Consider the following 21,779-nt stretch of genomic DNA (forward strand, 5'->3'; position numbering starts at 1 on the left):
TTCGTAAGAAGCATTTCAAGGTCCTGGAGTGGCCTAGCCAGTCTCCAGATCTCAACCCCATAGAAAATCTTTGGAGGGAGTTGAAAGTCTTTGTTGCCCAGCGACAGCCCCAAAACATCACTGCTCTAGAGGAGATCTGCATGGAGGAATGGGCCAAAATACCAGCAACAGGTCGGGCATTGATGTTGGGCGTTTAGGCCTGGCTTGCGGGGGGGGGGGGGGTTGTGCAAATAGTCCGGGTAGCCATGATTACCTGTTCAGGACTCTTATGGCTTGGGGGTAAAAGTTGAGAAGCCTTTGGGACCTAGACTTGGCGCTCTGGTACCGCTTGCCGTGCGGTAGCAGAGAGAACAGTCTAAGACTAGGGTGGCTGGAGTCTTTGACAATTTTGAGGGCCTTCCTCTGACACCGCCTGGTATAGAGGTCCTGGATGGCAGGAAGCTTGGCCCCAGTGATGTACTGGGCCGTACGCACTACCCTTTGTAGTGCCTTGCGGTCGGAGGCCGAGCAGTTGCCATACCAGGCGGTGATGCAACCAGTCAGGATGCTCTCGATGTGAGGATAGTGCATAGGATGTGAGGATTTGAGGACCCATGCCAAATCTTTTCAGTCTCCTGAGGGGGAATAGGCTTTGTCGTGCACTCTTCACGACTGTCTTGGTGTGTTTGGACCATGATAGTTCGTTGGTGATGTGGGCCATGGGGTCTAGGGTTTCTGGGATAATGGTGTTGATGTGAGCCATGACCAGCCTTTCAAAGCACTTCATGGCTACAGACGTGAGTGCTACGGGTCGGTAGTCATTTAGGCAGGTTATCTTAGTGTCCTTGGGCACAGGGACAATGGTGGTCTGCTTGAAACATGTTGGTATTACAGACTCAGTCAGGGACATGTTGAAAATGTCAGTGAAGACACTTGCCAGTTGGTCAGCACATGCTCGGAGTACACGTCCTGGTAATCCGTCTGGCCCTGCGGCCTTGTGAATGTTGACCTGCTTAAAAGTCTTACTCACATCGGCCACGGAGAGCGTGATCACATAGTCATCCGGAACAGCTGATGCTCTCATGCGTGCTTCTGTGTTGCTTGCCTCGAAGCGAGCATAGAAGTGATTTAGCTCGTCTGGTAGGCTTGTGTCACTGGGCAGCTCGTGACTGTGCTTCGCTTTGTAGTCTGTAATAGTTTTCAAGCCCTGCCACATCCGACAAGCGTCAGAGCCGGTGTAGTATGATTCAATCTTAGTCCGGTATTGACTCTTTGCTTGTTTGATGGTTCGTCGGAGGGCATAGCGGGATTTCTTATAAGCATCCGGGTTAGAGTCCCGCTCCTTGAAAGCGGCAGCTCTACCCTTTAGCTCAGTGCGGATGTTGCCTGTAATCCATGGCTTCTGGTTGGGGTATGTACGTATGGTCACTGTGGGGATGACGTCATCGATGCACATATTGATGAAGCCAGTGACTGATGTGGTGTACTCCTCAATGCTATCTGAAGAATCCCGGAACATATTCCAGTCTGTGCTAGCAAAACAGTCCTGTAGCTTAGCATCTGCGTCATCTGACCACTTTTATATTAACCGAGTCACTAGTGCTTCCTGCTTTAGTTTTTGATTACAAGTAGGAATCAGGAGGATAGAGTTATGGTCAGATTTGCCAAATGGAGGGCGAGGGAGAGCTTTGTATGCGTCTCTGTGTGTGGAGTAAAGGTGGTCTAGAGTTTTCTTTCCTCTGGTTGCACATTTAACATGCTGGTAGAAATTTGGTAGAATGGATTTAAGTTTCCCTGCATTAAAGTCCCCGGCCACTAGGAGCGCTGCCTCTGGATGAGCGTTTTCCTGTTTACTTATGGCCTTATACAGCTCATTGAGTGCAATCTTAATGCCAGCATCGGTTTGTGGTGGTAGATAGACAGCCACGAAAAATATAGATGAAAAGTATCTTGGTAAACAGTGTAGTCTACAGCTTATCATGAGATACTCTACCTCAGGTGAGCAAAACCTCGAGACTTCCTTAGTATTGGATTTTGTGCACCAGCTGTTGTTTACAAATATACACAGACCGCCACCCCTTGTCTTACCGGAGTCAGCCGTTCTATCCTGCCGATTTAGCGTATATCCTGTCAGCTGTATGTTGTCCATGTCGTCGTTCAGCCATGACTCGGTGAAACATAAGATATTACAGTTTTTAATGTTCCGTTGGTAGGATAGTCGTAATCATAGGTCGTCCAATTTGTTTACAAGTGATTGAACATTGGCTAATAGAATTGATGGAAGAGGCAGTTTACTCGCTCGCCGTCGGATCCTTACAAGGCACCCCGACCTACGTCCACGATATCTCTGTCTCTTTCTCATGCGAATGACGGGGATTTGGGCCTTGTCAGGTGTCTGTAGGATATCCTTCGCGTCCGACTCGTTGAAGAAGAAATCTTCGTCCAATATGAGGTGAGTAATCGCTGTCCTGATATCCAGAAGCTCTTTTTGGTCATAAGAGATGGTGGCAGAAACATTATGTACAGAAAAAATTACAAATAACGCGAAAAAACACACATAATAGTGCAATTGGTTAGAGGGCTGTAAAACGGCAGCCATCTTCTCCGGCGCCATTCTCTATCAGCACCTTCCTCAGTGCTTCCTGCTACAGTAGACGTGGAGGGAAAATCTTTAACTTTTCATAATTTACAGGACTTATCACACAGGGATTGCATTTGTATATGCAAATATACCCAGTTTTACACACTTAGTGTGTAAGTGATGATGTGATTTTATATATATTTTTTTTAACAAGTTGCAGTTTTCACTAAATACTCTCTCTCTCTCTCTCTCTCTCTCTCTCTCTCTCTCTCTCTCTCTCTCTCTCTCTCTCTCTCTCTCTCTCTAACTCCCTCTCTCTCTAACTCCCTCTCTCTCTAACTCTCTCTCTCTCTCAGCTTCCCTCTGACTGCTTACTGTGCTGCCGCATGGCATGAATGGGACCTCAGATGAGGGAAGAAGTAGGACATTCTCTCAAAAGGAGAGCCGCCCAATCTAATTTTCCCTTCATCCACATGAATGTAGCCTTTTGATAGGGATTTTTTGTGTGGCACTGAATGTTTGTGGCAGTGAATGTAATGGGGCATTCTTTGCCTTTGTAGGTATTGTTGATTATGCCACAAATTGTGTCTGCTGTCCCAATCAGTGTCCACTTTCTGGAGAAACGGTTGATCTACACATTCTCTGATGTTTACAGTATCTATACATGCCAGTTGTACTATATAATGCATAAAAGTACAGTATGTCTTGAATTGATTACATGCACAAAACACATGCACTTGTCCTTTGTAGAATATCATTGTTGTCATTTAAGGCTGAAGTTATCCGTCTGTGTGCCTATGAGGCCTACCTTGTGATCTACTCTGGAACTGGTGCAACGGATTTCAAATAGATGTAATCAGACTTGCAAAGAGACAAAAATCTCACTTGTCTACGATTTTAAATTAACCTTTGAATGGGCTGTGGACTGTGGTACAGTATTAACATGCACTTGCTCACCAGATGTTAGTTATTTAACAAAAATGTTGTGTTTATTTTTGCGCTAAACGTAAAGAATGTTTTAAAAATGTGGTTTATTGCTCCAAGGACCTATTTCTATTATCTTAACATGCTTGGTCAGTTTTGCAGGATCCAAATATAATGATCTGTAGATTAGGTCTATTGGGCAAGACACACAGGTTAATTCTAACCTAAGCAAGACATGAGAAGGAGCATGTTGAAGTTAATCAGGCCTTGCACTGTGAGCTATTGAGTCCTCTGCTCCTGTCTTTAATGAAGGTAAAGTACAGTATATGATTGTATATAGGTCATACATTTTATAAAGGATGGGTTTCAACACTGTCATTGCATGGTAATGCACCGATCGTGATCTCGCTTCTTGATAAACCAGCAGATGATCCAAGATGGAGAAGTCCTTACCCTGTTCCTTTTTAATCATATTTTAGTGCTAGCCACTTTTTTGGTAATTGCATGCGTCTCTGAAGAATAACAGCAGTACAAGGAATGTGTTTGCTCATTGTGTTTTATGCATCTTTTGGCTTTTTCTCGCTCTCATCTTCCCGTACAAGCAGCAATGAAATTACCGGTCTTTCAATCTTATAGTATGAAAATATGAGAAAATCAGAGACGATGTGAAGGACATTTCATGTGCGGCCATTTCTTTCCTTCCCCTCACACTTGAAGCTGTATTGAAGTGGTGGTGTGAGCCTAGCTATCTGGGCAGAGATGGCAAGGGGAGGCTCTGACATCATTTCTCAGGGGAGTGCCACAGGCCCAGAGGTTAAAAGCTTGGATTGGATTAGCCTCTTTTTTTCTTCATCACACAGGCACTCACTAAGAGTGGGCTATGATGATCACACTGGAAGAATCAACAATGTCATTAGAAAAATGAAAAGATGAAGAGCTTGTCGATGTACCCAGGCTTCTAGAGGTAGAAATAACCAGTTTTTAGGTGCACTTTGGAATTGGTACATTCTCGCTGTCTATTTTAAGCTATCCAAACCATTTGTGTTTTAAGGATTAAAATTACTATTGGATGACAACTGCACGGGCATGAATTTTAAGCCCGAGCCCTACCCATGCCCGCGACATTCAGGCCCTACCCTGGCCCGATTGCTTCTGACAAGTCTATGGCCCTGCCCGAAACCCGAAATCAGAAATAACTTCCTCCGTTAGTAAATCCATTAGCTGCTCCTCTCTGTCTGTCACTCGCTCCCTACCACTGCTCGCTCTGCATGCGCTCTGCACATGGCGGCTCTGGGTCTAACAGTATCCATAGCAATGGCTCCGCTTGGGCTGCTCTGCTCAATAAAGAGACATGAGAGAGCCGTTAACTGTTAGCTACTTTTTTGTCACTCACAAGGAACATTATTATTTTCAGTGAAATAATCTCTCCTGTTTTATATTTGACGAGGGGGAAGCACTTCTGACACCATGTGTAAGATTCTGTATTTATTTTCTTAGTTCACCTTGTGTTCTTGAACGTAGCCCTGTTTCTTTGTGTTCTTGAACGTAGCTCTGTCTTTCATTTTTGTTCATTGATTTCACCTTTGTTAGTTACTCACCTGGTCTCATCAGCTCCAGTTCATTCTGTTTGTGCCTTGTGAGGTATTGTTCATTTTGACTCTACTAAGCCTTTTCCTAGCTCGTTTGTGAGAATCAGTTATAGCCTTCAGTCCTAGTTTTGATTCACCTGCCTGCCTGTGACCACGATTCCTGCCTTATGCGAAGGCGAAATAGACACCTGCCGTGCTCTGCGCGTGAATCTACACCTTTTTCTTGTAATTAACTTTGACACCAGTTTTACATTCCTGTTCTTGCTGCTCATTTGTGGTATTGGAAAAACCTCCATTGTGCAGTCATAGATTGGGGCCTAGTTCTCCTGTATAAACCCATTCTGAGATCTGTACTGAGGGCCTGAAAAATGCAAAGAGTCGTCTGGGGAAAAAGAGGAATGTGACGAGAACAGGAAGTAAAAGCTCCTCCTGCAGAGAGGAGAAAAAAGTCCAGGCACAAAAAATGAGCCTCTGAAAAGGTTTTCAACTTTATAGATGCAGCACACATATCTGGCTGGAGGCCTGTCAGTCGCTTATGGAGGAGGAATGGCCCCTGACCTCCTCTGCTTCCTGTCAGAATGTGTGTAGAACATTCCAGGCAGCAGGACCACTCTGCTAGGATGTAGGGAGGGAGGGGAAACAGGATACTCTATCTATGGCTTCATCTAGCAGCTCTTTTTGTGGTGGCTCAATGTTTATTTTTGCACTCAGATTGTTAGAAGAAAATTATGTTGTGCTGTTGGGACTTGATTGTATTTTGACTATTAGAATTCAGGATTGTAGGCTATTCTAGGGCTTCTCCACTTCAGAGAGATTGGATTGAATAGTGAAGTGAGCTACCTTCATTGAAACAATGATTATTTAGCACTCATTCTGAAGAAACTTTGTTGGCAGTTGATAGGTTGAGCAAGAATAGAGCCCAACATTAACAATAGTGGGGGATGTTGAAGGACATCATTATTGTTATATAACATTACAGTTGTGTAAGTGTGAAGGCACCACACTATTAAATGAATGATGTATTTGCTGTTGCCAGTTATGTAAATGACTTACATTTATATTACCATCTCCACAATGTGATTGTCAGTGATTGATTGACTTCAAAACCGCTTTCTAGTTGACCTGTGTAAAGGATTTATTGGGTTATTCAAGGAAATTCTAAATAAATAAATAGAACATTCTCAACCAGATGCCCAAATCCACTTGCACTCAATAGTCTGAAAAAAAGGTATGCATTGATATTTTCAACTGCTTAAATGGGACTCAATACACGTTTTAATGACATTTCTCATGAATAATTTTATGCTGCCAGGTAAACAAACTACACAAACACAAATACAAAAAAACTCTGACTCCTTTAAATGACACTGCGCTCGAACACATTTACCACTAGAGCAATCATTTTACACCTCCAGTGTTGATTAGATTTTTATTGTTCTCTTTTAAAGTGGAAATCTGCATTTCAAACAAAAACCAAACAATAACCAAGCGACACCCCGCCAATGTTTTTGGTAACAGCTGAGGGAGGCGGCTGGAGAAATGTAAGCACTCTCAAATTCATAGACAGAGCAAATGATACAAGGGCTGACCATCCATGACATCAAAATTATAGTTTTAGTGTTTGTTTACTATTCTTATTTATTTATTTTTGGGGTTCTGACGCAGCCTGGCCTCAAAGACTAGACATAACATAGTAAATGTAAATCTGTGACACTCAAATGAGTATGATATGTTACGTTTCAGTCACGTGCACAGATAGGGCCCCCTTCCAGTCTCCAAAGTGCCTTTTAATTATTTTTTGAAAATACATTTTTGTCACTGTTGTTCGGATCCCACTGCCCACAAGTCATCGTCAAGTTCGTCACCCCCCACCCTGTCCGTTTGTTGCGCTTGTTGATCTGCCCTGTACGGAGCTCGTGCTCGTGGTTGTGCCTTTTTCCCAGTAGTCTGCCCTGTACGGAAATTGCACACGCCCGGTATCCAAACATGCATGGCTTGAGAGATGCGGTCACCGGTAGAGTGTGTGTAGCTAGCTAGCTAGTTTAAATATCAACAGTACTGCCACAGCAGCATAACATTTGATTAACACTTGATAACAATTGATTTAGCCTACATCATCATCAATATTCGGTCTGGTTGGCTGATATGTGCAGCAGAGAGAGGCAGAAAGACATAGAGAGGTAAATCACAATCAGTAAAATAAATCAAGCTAGCTAACTAGAAGATTTACAGCAATCATCATCATCAATGATCAGCTGATAGCCCAGCCTCTTTTCCCGATTGCACTATAACTAGCTTGCTTACAATTTGTGATGATGAGTGAGTGTGTTGGTCCAGAAAAATAAATAGGCATATGCTCAAAAAGTTGAACATAGAGGCATTTGGTATGTTATGAATTTTGAGATATGAATTGGGGGTGGGGGGGGGGACCTGCCCCCTGAAAGGTCTGTGCATGGCCCTGTTACGTTTGGTATGGTAACTTAAACCCAAAGGTTGTGTGTTCGAATCACATCACGGACAACTTTAGCTAATTAGCAACTTTGCAACTACTTACTACTTTTTAGCTATTGCAACTACTTAGCATGTTAGCTAATCCTTCCCCTAACCCTAACTCCTAACCCTAACCTTAACCGTAACCTTAACCCCCTAACCCCTAGCCTAGCTAGCATTAGCCACCTAGCCACCTAGCTAACATTAGCCACAACAAATTGGAATTCATAACATACTGTATCATATGTATTGCAAATTTGTAACATATTGTACGAATTGCAATTGCAATTTGTAACATATCATAACAATTGTAATTCATAACATATCACACAAAATTGATGATGGATATCCACAAATTAATAAATACCATACAAAACGTAACATATCATACTAAATGGAGGGAGTCAGATTTACATTTGCTGTGTTACGTCTACGTCCAGGTTGCAGCACGACAGTAAGAGCTAAGCTCATGCGGCCTTTATAAGTGATGTTCTCCAAGAATCAATGTGTATATCATTCATTGAAATTAAAAGTCCAAAAATGGATGTAGGAAATGCAGATTGCCCCTCTAAAATAAGACTCAAGGTTATGATTTTAGGATGGGGGTATGGGGGAAGGGGTGGAGAAGATGGAGTCTATCCACAGGTGGTCCGTAATTCCATACAGTAATTACCAAGCAAAGTGCATTGTGGGGATTCGGGCCACTCAGCCACTCTGTAAGGGCGAGAAAAGGACAAGCGATGTGGAAAACGGACAGATAACATGATGTCCCGTTGAGAAACCATCCCCAGACACTTAAAACTGTAGAGGAAGCACTATTATTGTGCATTGACAAAGGGCCTTTTCATAAGTGCTGCACTGTTAAGTGAAGCTAATGAAAGTGGTGGCAAATGGACAAATACCATCTTTAATTCAATTCAAATGGTGTTTTGTTTAAAAGGCAGGTGCATCAGCCGTTTTCTCTTAAATGAAGAGTTGTTATATAGTTAGGAGCTTCAAATAAAAGATTAGAATGGGAATATTCTTTGTAGTGTATTATCAGAGGATGACTGAACAATCAAAACTAAGATCACAGCTGCACAATTTCTATGAATTGTTGTGAAATAGGGAGTGACAATATACTAATGGACATACAGTATGTCCTTAATCTCATTATTTTGATTGAGCTATCTGTTGTTTGTTGTTGTTTTACCACTCATGTTGTATCTACTTCTCTCTCCTCAGCTGCAATGGCAACTCCCTCTCCAGCAAAGAGCATGGGTGACCCTGGCATCACCCCACTGTCACCCTCACACATTCAGGTAAGAAACATACCATGGAATATTCTGTGTGGAGATAAGTGCCGAATGAAGTCAAACAACTCCATTACTTTGTTATGAGAGATTGGTAGGCGAGATTGGTAGGCGAGATTGGAATGAGAGATTCACCACACGTCTTTTTAACTCATCAACTAGCCATCGGCTTTTCCATCCAGAATAATTCACACATCTCCTTAAACGTTCTCCATTTGTTGACTCCAGTTTTCTGTCCTCTCCACCTCAGCAAAATGACACGGACTCGAATGCCAACACGGGACCTTCGTTCGTTGTGGTGGTTGCTATCGACTTTGGCACCACTTCCAGCGGCTATGCTTACGCCTTCACTAAGGAGCCAGAATGCATTCACACCATGAGGTGAGCCAAGCCAACGCTGCAATGCAGTCCCTGGTAGCAGGAGGAGAGAGAGCGATTGAAGGAGTCATAGGGAGGTGCGCTCAGGTCAGGCTGTTCTTTTCTGTAGCAGTTGTCTGGCAGGTGATGCAGAAGAGATAGCTAAAAATGATAAGAATGCATAGTGCTACTTTCTGTTCTTAGCCCTTATCTAGGCGTAATCATACCAGAAGGGTTGCTGATAGCCAGGTTAAAGTTGTTCATCAAAGTATTGCTCCTCAAATTCATTGTCATCAAATGGAGATGTATAGGGCACAGAGGCTTCTAACTGAATTCCAATGATTGTCTTTAGAAGTCAGATGAAACAGTGTTTGCTCCCTCTCACCACTTATATGCCTCATTGGCAGTCGTCATGGCCCCAGTCAGTGTAATGGTCCTGTTAGCGCTGGGAGGGGGAGCTGGTTCACTGAGCTGAGGACCCAGCTGGACTACAGTCCTGAGATCCTCTGACCCATAAAACACTAAGTTCAACTCTCTCCCCTGTGTGTGCCAGGCACCAGGGCCAACCTCCATACAGTACATTGCAGTCCCTCACAAAACTGACAGGTGTTTATATGGTTTCATGCACTAGTTTTAGGGGCCCTATTTGAACTTTGAGTTCATGGATATCTTAGAGAAGGGGTGGCCAATCTTATCTGTAAAAGGCCAGTGTGGTTGCAGGTTTTTGTTGATTTTAATAATTTTTCAATTCATAGCTAAACTTGTTGATTTAACTGGCAATCACCAATAGTTATAAGGAGTTTTCCATAGAGAAACCATGTCTGTAAACTCTATATACAACTTGTTACAGTTTTATGCATGACTCTCAATCAAAATCAGCACTTTCCCTCTTGCAAAATATGAACTGAAAACAGGTAACACTTTCTAGCACCGAAAAATCACAGTCAACGGTGAAACTCTTCAATTCTGTAGCAGTTTTAAAACGTTGGTTGGTTAGACTAGTAGGTAGAACAGTAACACTAGCCCCTACACAGAGATGTAGAAATTATGTCCTGAATAACATACAACTCTTTCTATGTCTTTGTTCTAAATAAAATCATTAATGTCACATCCTTAGGGTGATGAAACACAGAGACACACAGAGAGACCCAGACTGAGAGAAGCATCTATTGGGGAATCCTCTCCTGTCATTAACTCCAGACATCAGATAACAGTTGAGCAATATATTTTTACAAGTACTACTAGACCTTGCAGTGAAAACACCCAGAGCTCTAAGATTATTTAGTTTGGATTTAACCATCTTCTCCAAATCCTTACATAAACATTGGCTTCTCAGGATGAGCCCTCAGACTGGATCTGTAAAGTTTGCCCATACCTCAAATGAACTCTTTTGGGGTGCTGTAACATTTTAGTTTTCACATGATAGAGATTTCAGGGTAGAACTCCTCTTTGAATAGAGGAGGAATGCATTGGTGTATTGATAGTGAGCATCAGCAATTTGCGTCTCTATGACATAGACATTAGTATTCATCCCCTGTCCTCACTGTAGCTGGCCCTCACAATGGAGCAGGAATCCAATTGCATAGCTAAACACTCAAACCAATAGAAAACCAACTTGAGACAAAAACAGCTATTCCAAAATGGCTGCCAGTTCCTGAAGTTCCTCAATAACTTCCCAACACTCTTACTCTTTCAACTGACAATATTTTTTGGTGTGTTGATTTTTTTAGATAGAATTTCTGCTCCTGCTAAGTTTTGCAGTAAGCCATCCTTTATTTAGTAATATGTACTGTATGTGCACTAAGGCTTTTAGATTGTGATTGTCAGAGATCTGACCTCTGGCTACCCACTGCTCTAAATGCCAGTCTTACAGACTGTACGCACAGTGAAAATAAATGCATAATTTACAGACTCTCAGTCCTTAATGCATTATTCAGTGAGCTGTTAATTCAGTAAGGCATATTCCAGTCCAGACCATGTAAGGTCATGTTATACAGTAGGCTAGCTATTTTTCACCTGTCATGTTCGTACATGTAGATCAGTTTAGCTATACTGTGAAATTATTTGCATTCAGCAAAAAGTTTAAATCACAACCATGTTTTAATTTCTGTTACAATGACTAACACGCAGATGCAGTCACATTGAGGCTATGTTGTTGCAATGTTGAATCATGTGACAGAATGAGTTTTGAATAAATAGGCTTCAGGTCTGGATTGTTGGATTGTATCAAATGACCATGTTAATTAGTAACCAAGCATAGATTAGGGCTTTATAGAGCATGATCATGAAACACTATGATGTGATTTGGAGTGGAGCAGAATTTTCAAAGAGGATCATGATACCCATAGGGTTGTGGACATACCATCTAGCATGATGATGAATATGGTCATGGTGATGACAATGATCATAATGATGATGATGAAGAACATCTGAACTATCAATGATAAACTCGGATTGTGCGCAAAAGAGCCCAAGATAATCTCCATCATAATTTAGATTAGCAGTGAGCATCCAGTGGTTTCCCCCAAATGTTCCAAATGAGTCCATCACAGCAGGCTTCTCCCCCAGTGAGACAGACCCATAATCTCATCAGGGCACTTAGCAAACATATACTCATCTCCAAGGAAACCAAACTAATTATAGTTAGCCTTCATTTGCCCAGAACTAGTGTAGCTCAATTAGCGTGTAGGTCAGGTTCAGAAAGCCATTAGACTGACAACGAGGCACTGATGAGGACACACTACTTGAATGTGTGTGATTAACCTTGGACATGTCTGTTGTCTTTTAGTTCAGGTTGGAATATTGACAGGATACATCAATGCTTTTATGCATTCCATCTTATTGAGCCATATTGAACCCTTTGACAAAAATAGAGAAAATGCACTGTAGGGAATTGTCTGGGCCTTTAATAATTGACCAGTATCATTCGCAAGTAGGCCTACTTAGTTTTCAACCAGTTGTTTCAACAGATGAAAGATAGATCCCACTGGGCACACACTGGTTGAATCAACGTAATTTGTCAACGTATTGTGACGTGGAATCAACGTGGAAAATACATTGGATTTGAAAAAAAGTCATCAACCAGTACTGTTTTCATCTCATTTGAACCAGCGTTGTAAACATTGAAATTAGGGTAAAACTTCAACTTAAATACATTGACTTAACCAAGTTGTTCATTGGTTTAAATGTTTTGTGGTCATTCCCCAGACGCTGGGAGGGCGGCGACCCCGGAGTGTCCAATCAGAAGACGCCTACCACCATCCTCCTGACCCCGGACAGGAAGTTCCATAGTTTTGGCTACGCAGCACGTGACTTCTACCACGACCTGGACACTACCGAGTCCAAGCACTGGCTCTACCTGGAGAAGTTCAAAATGAAACTCCATACAACTGCGGTAAACACACACTTCCCTTATTACTCTCTGTCTGCCCTTGTGCAGGGCTGGCAGCTTGGTAGCCCTTGATCAAGACTCTCAGTTCCATTACATTACACAAAGAGTCATTGGACGAAGGCGTCTGCTATACGGGGGAGTTTTGTTAAGAGCCCTGATGCTCGGTTTGAACATTAACACGCATCACTTGTGGTACGGTTTTGGAAGCATAAGGACCTTATCTTTCATATCAGTGAGAAATAATAATAAATACATAAAACGTTAAATTGTTACACAGGGTTAGGGTTAGTGTTCCCATACAGCCATATCTCCATGTTAGTGTTTATGGAAAACAGACGGAAGACAGAGTCGACTACCTGTGCTAATTAGCTATCTGCGTCTCCTAACACCTGTGTGTAAATGTAAGACTGAAAAATACTGTCGGCTGCAACTGTATTAAAGCCGGTTAAAACAGTGTACAGTAAGTGTATGTTTTGCATTTATGAAGTTATTTTGATGTGATATGAAACTAAAGGGATTTATGTTTCTAGAACCGTACCGCAATTGAGAATCGATTCACGTTTAGATGGCGTATTTGGCTGTTTTGGCTTCCAGAGCCAATTCGCCCTTTAAACAGAACATGTAAGGTCCTTGGACTATAAGGAGTAACGTTAGGCTCCTTTAGTCCATTATTGGGCTAGCAGCTTGGCTGCCCTGAGCTGACGTTGCAGCAAGCTCTTGAAGTGCTGTGTTCTGTGCCAAGTAAGAGATAACACCGCCAGTAACTGTTGGCTCAGGCTACTGTTATTGCACATATTTTACCATAGAGGTACAAATTGACATTATTTGGATAAGGCTGAGTATGTTGACTGGATCTGTCTTAGTATTTATCAGTAGATGTTTGTTGGGTGTTTAAATTAAAAGATTACGATAATGTTGAACTTTAGTTTTGTCTGTCATCACTTCTTACCCCCAATCAGAATCTCTCCATCGACACAGAACTCCATGCAGCCAATGGGAAGAGAGTAAAAGCTATTGATATTTTTGCATACGCTCTGGCGTTCTTCAAGGAGCAAGCACTAAAGGTAAAGTATTACCAGGTTCTACTGCATGGTATATTAACATGCAAAAAAACATGAGTTTCATATTGAATGCATGTATCTTATATGAATTAGAAATAGCTCTTAATGCTCAGCGATAGTGCTGATGTTATGGTGGGTCAGGGAACAGAGATGCCATGTTTGATGTGATCCGGTGCAGGAGTTGAGTGACCAGGCGGGTGCAGAGTTTGACAATGCAGACATCAGATGGGTCATCACAGTGCCAGCCATCTGGAAAATGCCAGCCAAGCAGTTCATGAGGGAGGCGGCCTACAAGGTGGGTTGGCCCCTGTCAATCAACACATGTCCATGTGCACACGCATGCAATCACACAGGGAGGCACATATGCTCATGCATGCATATACACACACAGACACGCATTGTAAGGTTGAAAGTCAAATATTCCTTGTTTCAAATTACTGTCTGCTGTATTCTGCTCAAACCATCTATCCCCCTCAGCGTAAATGATGCGTCCATACAGTCTCGCCACTAGCTCTCGTTTGGCAGAGGTACTGCAAGTACTTGGGAGAGAAAGTGATGACGGTGCATGATTAGCTTTACCACCCTGGCTGCTGCTGCTGCTGTGATGTATTACCTATAGGAGAGAGGTTGGTAGCTGCTCTGGAGCTGCAGTGCCAGACAGTGACGACTACCCTCCCCCTCTCGCTCTCTCTCGCTCTCTTTCCTGTGTGGGGGCAGAGAGAGAAAGACTGATCCACCACGACTGCAGTAGAGGAGAGGACAGAGAGGAGAGGGAGAGCAGCTGGAGGCAGCCACCAGGGAGAGGGATAATTTCATCACTAAGAGTCGTCCCAAGAGAGAGAATTTGAGGATAAGACAGTGGGACAAGGGATAGCAGGGAGAGTGTGCATACTGAGGATGAGAATAGAGGAAGAGAATGAAGTGTCTATTGTGAGAATTCTCAATAGACTGTGAGGGGAGAGGAAAATAAATATGACGAATACCTTGGTTCTACAGATCCCTACAAGACAGTATACTGTAACTCCAATGTATACTATTCCACAATACAGACATGCCAGCTTACAGCATAGTAAGAGTGGGTGTGTGAGGAGGGAGGGGTGGAGGAGTGGGTGTGTGAGGAGGGAGGGGTGGTGGAGTGGGTGTGTGAGGAGGGAGGGGTGGTGGAGTGAGTGTGTGAGGAGGGAGGGGTGGTGGAGTGGGTGTGTGAGGAGGGAGGGCTGGAGGAATGGGTGTGTGAGGAGGGAGGGGTGGAGGAGTGAGTGTGTGAGGAGGGAGGGGTGGTGGAGTGGGTGTGTGAGGAGGGAGGGGTGGTGGAGTGGGTGTGTGAGGAGGGAGGGGTGGTGGAGTGGGTGTGTGAGGAGGGAGGGGTGGTGGAGTGGGTGTGTGAGGAGGGAGGGGTGGTGGAGTGGGTGTGTGAGGAGGGAGGGGTGGTGGAGTGGGTGTGTGAGGAGGGAGGGCTGGAGGAATGGGTGTGTGAGGAGGGAGGGGTGGAGGAGTGAGTGTGTGAGGAGGGAGGGGTGGTGGAGTGGGTGTGTGAGGAGGGAGGGCTGGAGGAATGGGTGTGTGAGGGGGGAGGGGTGGAGGTACAGTACATTAGTATGTGTGAGAGAGGGTCTCATGGGTGTGGCAGTCTGTCTGAGGCTGCGGCCGCCGGATAGCGACACCACCCTCCCCTCTGCAGTGAACAAAGAGGATGGGCTGGAGAGAGAGGAGGAGGAGAGAGGGGAGAGAGAAATAGAAGGAGACCGGGAAGGAGAGATGGAGGAGAGGTTAAGACAGAGTGAGAGAGCGTGAGATATAGAGGGAGAGGAGAGACATAGAGGGAGAGGAGAGACGGAGAGGAGAGAGGCTCTTTAGACTGCGCATCTGCAGTGACTCAGCATCCTCTGGCTGGATCATTTATTACTGGTACTGGGAGAAACGGGACACCCCTACCTAACCCACGTCTCCCTCTCCTCCTTTCCTCTTCACTCTCCTCGACTCCTTCACCGCAACATGCAGATCTCACAGAGCAGAGGAATGTGATGCAATGTTCAGCTTTTATACTTTGCCTGTCTTTTTCTGTGTATATTGTGGACAGAAACACAAACCAGCCAGCACAGCATGTGTTGATTGATAGGTCTTCAAGTTAAGGCATTGTTTCAAGAAATGTAATAGCTTTTGGGAATTCCTTTTATGTTAGGATTGCATGATTTATCCCTTATTCAAATCTGTGGCCTGCCCATGAGGCCAATATTTTTCCAAAAGCTATTTATCATTTAGTAGTGAACTAGATTATGTTTTAGATTAATGATGGTCGTGTTAAATTGTTCCTTTTCAGCTGTATATGGTATTTACACAGTATTGTATTACCGTATAAGGGTATGTAGATGTTGTAACTTTGATGTTACAAAATTAATTCAGCAAATAGTTTGATACTGACAGCCTTATTGTCTTGCTTTCTATTTTGAGGTATCTTGAATCCTTAGCATACCCTGAATACTTACCAATGAGGGATGTTCATAGTAACTTACAAGACAGTTATTCACAATGCTGGATTTATTCGGGTCATCTTTCTGAGACCTGTTAAGGAAAAAGCTGATGTCCTGTATTTCCTGTCTGTGCTCTGCCGTCCTCTAGGCTGGTCTGGTTCCCCGTGACAACCCAGAGCAGCTGATCATTGCCCTTGAGCCCGAGGCAGCCTCCATCTACTGCCGCAAGCTCCGCCTCCACCAGATGATTGACATTGGCACCAAGACCAACCAGAATGGTTTCAGCCCCACTGAGAATGTGGGGGCAGGGATGACCCAGGGTAAATCCCACCCCAGTCACCCCACAGGCCAATCAGAATATGAGCATCACATTGAACATCACAATAATATACCATGGTAACATTTTGCATCCCCCATGTGGCGATTTCATACAGTATGTGCCTCTCAAACTAATCTTGGACTATAGATTGGTTATTGGACGACAAGCATGCTTATATATATTTTTTTTTTTTTGGGGGGGGGTCATTTAACAGACGCTCTTATCTAGAGCGACTTACATTTAGTGAGTGCACACATTATTTGTTTTATTTTTTATTTAATTTTTTTCATACCCTCCGTGGAAATCGAACCCACAACCCAGGCGTTGCAAACGCCATGCTCTACCAACTGAGCTACATCCATGCCGGCCATTCCCTCCCCTACCCTGGACGACGCTGGGCCAATTGTGCGCCGCCCCATGGGTCTCCCGGTCGCGGCCGGCCATGACAGAGCCTGGATTGGAACCAGGATCTCTAGTGGCACTGCGCCACTCGGGAGGCTTATCATTCCAAAAAGTGTAAAATCTGTGTTTTTGTCTGTAGAATCATTCTGGATAACTTTTTCACGATGGAGAGGTAGTGGTGGCCGGGGAAAACCGTCTTCCCGCTCAAGTCAGGTCACAGATTTCTGCAGTGATATTGTAGGTTTGTTATAGTGATATTGTACGTTTATGTAAAATGCTGCTAATAGTCAAACAACCAGTGCCTTCAATTAATCTTAAACATACATTTCCTCTCAACGGATAATGTGTATGGGACAATATCCTCAACCCTAACATAACTTTTATTTTCATATTCAGACACAAAAAATGCATGGACAAATACAAATCATCACACTCCATGTCTATTTGCTTTTGTTTCTTTTTCCTAAAATGTTCATGAGCCCTTGAATACAATGGGAAAATTGGCCTATAACTTTTTGTATTCAGGATGTAGCATGGGAACTGTACTGATATCTGAATGTACAAAAGGTCATTCAAATACTAAATAATGCCACATTAGAACTGGTCCATATTATCCAATGAAATCCAATCTCATATTTGACAGCATGTGAATCACCAATCGCAAATGACCATAAACTCCCTCAAGCCTTTCCTCTCTCTCACTCATCAAGTCAAATCAAATTTTATTTGGCACATACACGTGTTAAGCAGATGTTATTGCGGGTGTAGCGAATTGCTTGTAATTCTTGCTCCGACAGTGCAGTAATATCTAACAAGTAATATCTAACAATTTCACAACAAATACCCAATACACACAAATCTAAATAAGGAATGGAATTTAAGAATATATACATATATGGACAAGCAATGACAGAGCGGCATGGACTTAGATACAGTAGAATATTATAGAATACAGTATATACATATGAGATGAGTAGTGCAAGATATGTAAACATTATTAAATCATCAATCTTTTGTTTCGGGAAATAGTTTTGGTTCTCCATAGATCATCTAAACCAGAGATTGAGAAGCTTAGTGCCCTTCAGTCCTATCTCTCTATGCTGTTGACTAGGGATAGGACAAAACGACACTCACAGAAGCATTCACTTGCATGAATGGAAATGATTCATCTCCCATTTATTTTAGTTTAACAGCTCACCTTATGCGAATTAAGGAGGTTGAACTTCTATACAGAAGCTGAAGGCTATTTTATGTCCCTCAAAGCAATGTTTCCTCCATAATATTCTCCATCCCGAGTTCTATCAAAGAAAGACAGATGGTAATAATGTGTCATTTATTTCCATTTTCTCTTTTAGAGAGTGTATCAACGTCTTTCAAAAGTCATTTATAGAGATTGTTGATCTTTGACAGCAGGGGACTGTGTATTTCACCTATAGTGTTGGTTCAATTGAAGCATTGTGTCATCGACATATTCACTGAGGCTTGTGAATAGTAATAGTGTTCAAAGAAGTCCTAGACCTATGTAATAGGAGCTGGGAGCCCATGGAACATGGATTGAATCCATTCTCCCAGGTGTCTGTGACCTTGGTGAGAGGCTGCCATTTATCCAATGCGTCAATTTAAAACGATAGGCTCCATTCCTTGAATGCCAAGTATTTTATGTCAAACCGATAATTAGCTGAATGTGATTCATTTGTTATGGTTATATAGTAGTACTGTAGCTTTAGTTTGAATTCGATATGATTCGCCCACACATAAGAACTGAGATGAGAGATGATATACTGTACTGTATTCATTAGTATTGTTGATGCTGAATACTCACTGCAACAATATGAGAACAGTATTTGCTCTGTAACTAGACACTTGTTACCTTACGGTTCTTGGATGAAGTTAATTGATTTGATGCAATGTTCATTGCCTCCATCATGGTTTACAATGCTAATCTCATGCTGTTATAGAGCGGAAGGCTATTGGTGTCTCTTTGGAGCAGATGTGTTCCTATGTTTTTCTTTTATAAACTCTCTAATGACCTGCTTTAGTCTGCGTCTGGTCAGTTTAGGTCTGGGCCTAAAGCTATGATTATGAGCACATACTGTAAGACTTGCAGAGTTTGTATTTATCCTATATCTTTACATTCCTGTAAAATGCCGAGTTTGTTTTCGAAAATGGTGCTCAAAGTATCCCAAGTCTAAATACTGGATTTTAGAACCGGCGAGGACGATGTAGCACCATCCAATGGAAATATCTTCTACTCTATCATCAGTCTTTCCATAGTAATTATGAAATATTTAGTTGGTTTGAAATAAACTCTGCGATAAATGGTCAGATTGTGTGTGCCTTGCCTTCAGTAGCAATGCAGAGGTCAGAGGTTGGACAAAAAGTCAATGTCCCCTCCCTAATGATGGTGTTTCCAACAGGATGTTACAACTCTTTTCCAACCGAGGTGTTTTTATGTTGGAAGGGAAACCTACGGGAAGGGAAAGTGTACTCTCTGTCCAGCTGCTGCTGTTTCCTACTTACATTAACTTTCCCATAATGGCCGATCCTCTACTCGAGCAGCTTCCACCATAGCTAACTCATAACGTTCTCACAGCATTCCTGGAAGGTTATTTCTTCATTGTGTTTTGACATGTTGACGGAAGAGGTAATGGTGACATAGATAGACCCCACTATCACACCCTCCTGAGGACTAATGGGAGTAGGAAAGTCCTCCTTCCCCTTCGTATTGTTTCCACTCTGTTGGAGGAAATGTCCTTCTGACATCTTGGTTGATGTGGTCATGCTACTACTACTATTGTCCTGTTTTCAACCAGTGATTACAAGGTCCATATGCAATTAATGTCATCATTAGCCTGTAAGTACTGATCATAAGTGCATTCTACAGTTCTGAACATTTAGAGTAGAATGTCATTTCCTTGGCCAGTGTTCTCTCATCCCTTTGCAGCTAACACATTTTTTTCCCCATAGGAAGAACATTTCATCAGCATACACTACCGGTCAAAAGTTTTAGAACACCTAGATTTTACATTTTAGTCATTTTAGCAGATGCTCTGATCCAGAGCATGAGCAATTAGGGTTAAGTGCCTTGCTCAAGGGCACATCGACAGATTTTTCACCTAGTCGGCTCGGGGATTAGAACCAGCGACCTTTCGGTTACTGGCACAACGCTCTTAACCACTAAGCTACCTGCTGCACCTACTCATTCAAGGGTTTTTCTTTATTTTTACTATTTTCTACATTGTAGAATAATAGTGAAGACATCAAAACTATGAAATAACACATATGGAATCATGTAGTAACCAAAAACTTTTTAAACATATCAAAATATATTTTATATTTGAGATTCTTCAAATAGCTACCCTGAAATGCTTTTCTAACAGTCTTGAAGGAGTTCCCACATATGCTGAGCACTTGTTGGCTGCTTTTCCTTCACTCTGCGGTCCGACTCATTCCAAACCATCTCAATTTGGTTGAGGTCGGGGGATTGTGGAGGCCAAGTCATCTGATGCAGCACTCCATCACTCTCCTTCTTGGTAAAATAGCCCTTACACCGCCTGGAGGTGTGTTGGGTCATTGTCCTGTTGAAAAACAAATGATAGTCCCACTAAGCCCAAACCAGATGGGATGGCGTATCACTGTAGAATGCTGTGGTAGCCATGCTGGTTAAGTGCCTAAATAAATCACAGGCCGTGTCACCAGCAAAGCACCCCCACACCATAACACCTCCTCCATGCTTTATGGTGGGAAATACACATGCGGAGATCATCCGTTCACCCACACCGCGTCTCACAAAGACACGACGGTTGGACTCCAGACCAAAGGACACATTTACACAGGTCTAATGTCCATTGTTCGTGTTTCTTGGCCCAAGCAAGTCTCTTCTTCTTATTGGTGTCCTTTAGTAGTGGTTTCTTTGCAGCAATTCGACCATGAAGTCGACCTCCTGAGTGACGCAGTGGTCTAAGGCACTGTATCGCAGGGGCGGCGCACAATTCGTCCAGGGTAGGGGAGGGAATGGCCGGCAGGGATGTAGCTCAGTTGGTAGAGCATGGCGTTTGCAACACCAGGGTTGTGGGTTCGATTCCCACGGGGGGCCAGTATGATTTATTTTTTTATGTATGCACTCACTAACTGTAAGTCGCTCTGGATAAGAGCGTCTGCTAAACGACTAAAATGTAAATGTAAATGAAGGCCTGATTCACGCAGTCTCCCCTGAACAGTTGATGTTGAGCTGTGTCTGTTACTTGAACTCTGTGAAGAATTTATTTGGGCTGCAATTTCTGAGGCTGGTAACTCTAATGAACGTATCCTCTGCAGCAGAGGTAACTCTGGGTCTTCCATTCCTGTGGCAGTCCTCATGAGAGCCAGTTTCATCATAGTGCTTGATGGTTTTTGCGACTGCACTTGAAGAAACTTTCAAAGTTCTTGAAATGTTTCGTATTCACTGACCTTCATGTCTTAAAGTAATGATGGACTGTCGTTTCTCTTTGCTTATTTGAGCTGTTCTTGCCATAATATGGACTTTGTCTTTTACCAAATAGGGCTATCTTCTGTATACCCCCCCTATCTTCTCACAAACACATTAAGAAGGAAAGAAATTCCACAAATTAACTTTTAACAAGGCACACCTGTTAATTGAATTGCATTCCAGGTGACTACCTCATGAAGCTGGTTGAGAGAATTCCAAGAGTGTGCAAAGCTGTCATCAAGGCAAAGGGTGGCTATTTGAAGAATCTCAAATATAAAATATATTTTGATTTGTTTAACACTTCTTTCGTTACTGCATAGTTTTGATGTCTTCACTATTATTCTACAATGTAGAAAATAGTAAAAAAATAAGAAAAACCCTTGAATGAGTAGGTGTTCTAAAACTTTTGACCGGTAGTGTACAGTGGGGAAAAAAAGTATTTAGTCAGCCACCAA

The 21,779-nt window shown here is 42.8% G+C and overlaps 1 protein-coding gene across 1 annotated transcript in view; it reads left to right on the forward strand.

Moving 5' to 3' along the window:
* The window catches only part of LOC311134532 (heat shock 70 kDa protein 12A-like), a 62,024-nt gene that overhangs the window by 13,532 nt on the left and 26,713 nt on the right, over positions 1–21,779 (forward strand). The window contains exons 2-7 of the mRNA XM_084168233.1: positions 8,788–8,864; positions 9,106–9,236; positions 12,420–12,606; positions 13,563–13,667; positions 13,843–13,959; positions 16,284–16,455. Coding sequence (XP_084024359.1) covers positions 8,788–8,864; positions 9,106–9,236; positions 12,420–12,606; positions 13,563–13,667; positions 13,843–13,959; positions 16,284–16,455 — 789 coding nt within the window. The remainder of the gene's footprint in view (positions 1–8,787; positions 8,865–9,105; positions 9,237–12,419; positions 12,607–13,562; positions 13,668–13,842; positions 13,960–16,283; positions 16,456–21,779) is intronic.

The sequence above is a fragment of the Coregonus lavaretus genome (assembly GCF_964263955.1).
Source record: "Coregonus lavaretus genome assembly, chromosome: 1".
Taxonomy (NCBI): domain Eukaryota; kingdom Metazoa; phylum Chordata; class Actinopteri; order Salmoniformes; family Salmonidae; genus Coregonus; species Coregonus lavaretus.